This window comes from Sinocyclocheilus anshuiensis, unplaced genomic scaffold (genome assembly GCF_001515605.1).
Source record: "Sinocyclocheilus anshuiensis isolate Anshui unplaced genomic scaffold, SAMN03320099.WGS_v1.1 C32397564, whole genome shotgun sequence".
Lineage (NCBI taxonomy): Eukaryota > Metazoa > Chordata > Actinopteri > Cypriniformes > Cyprinidae > Sinocyclocheilus > Sinocyclocheilus anshuiensis.
Window position 1 is genome coordinate 1 of NW_015615940.1, and position 939 is coordinate 939.

The window sequence follows — 939 nt, forward strand, 5'->3', positions numbered from 1 at the left end:
GCGTTACTTTACTAGTTACTTGAAAAAAAGTTATCTGATTACGTATCTCGCGTTACTTGTAATGCGTTACCCCCAACACTAAACACTTGTTTAGTGGAGACCAACCGCTCCATGGCAACGGCGCGTGAGCGAGCGAGTGACTGAGTGATAGAGTGACCTCCCGCCCAGGGCTTGTTTTACAGTGATGAGATGCGCTTACTGATATTTCAAAGATCTGGCAACAGTTTTAACACCAAGGCAGCCTATACAAAGTGAAGGTGATGAAGAAGGTACAAGAAGCAGACAGAGAAACTCAGAGTTCGTCTGGACAGAGAATACTGTTCACAGGTAACGTATTTAGGCCTATGAACGACTCTGAATTATATTTTAGTATGATACTATACGTTTACGAATGTGAATAGTGATCTTTTGTTGGTGCCATGAAGGTCCAGACGGCATTGAAGATTTCCGTCCCAGGTTGGACTATTTCCCCCGCAGCATTGGAATCGGCCCGTTATCTCCAGATGCCACGAGTGATCTCAACTACCTCTTCCGGCCTGCAGCACACGCGACCCCGCCGTTACCGAAACACTGCTACGTCGGAGAAGTGGGCTGGGGTCTGCAGTACTCCACTGCACTCAACAGACGAACTGTCATCAACAGCGAACAATATGAGGTTATTATATAGGCTACATGTACTTACAATTTCTTTTGGCCAAAACAATGGTAAGATCTCTCTCTCTCTCTCTCTCTCTCTCTCCACATTTTCCAAATATTTCCTGAGCAGCAAATCAGCATATTAGAATGATTTCTCATTTTTTTAGCCAACCCTAAACATTTGAACGGTACTAAATATAGTTGCTGTTAATTAACCTGCCCCAAAATGAGATCTTACTTTATATGACCCAAGAACATCATATGCAAATCAGTGTCTCTTCTAGGATCAGATTATAACTTTGT

General features: G+C 43.2%; 1 protein-coding gene across 1 annotated transcript; it reads left to right on the forward strand.

Moving 5' to 3' along the window:
- Positions 1-87: 87 nt before the first annotated feature.
- spmip2 (sperm microtubule inner protein 2) lies at positions 88-655 on the forward strand (the record flags this gene model as incomplete). The annotated part of the gene is made up of 2 exons (XM_016478794.1): positions 88-327; positions 426-655. Coding segments are annotated over exons 1-2 (297 nt in total), but the record flags the coding sequence as incomplete, so codon positions are not given.
- Positions 656-939: the final 284 nt, after the last annotated feature.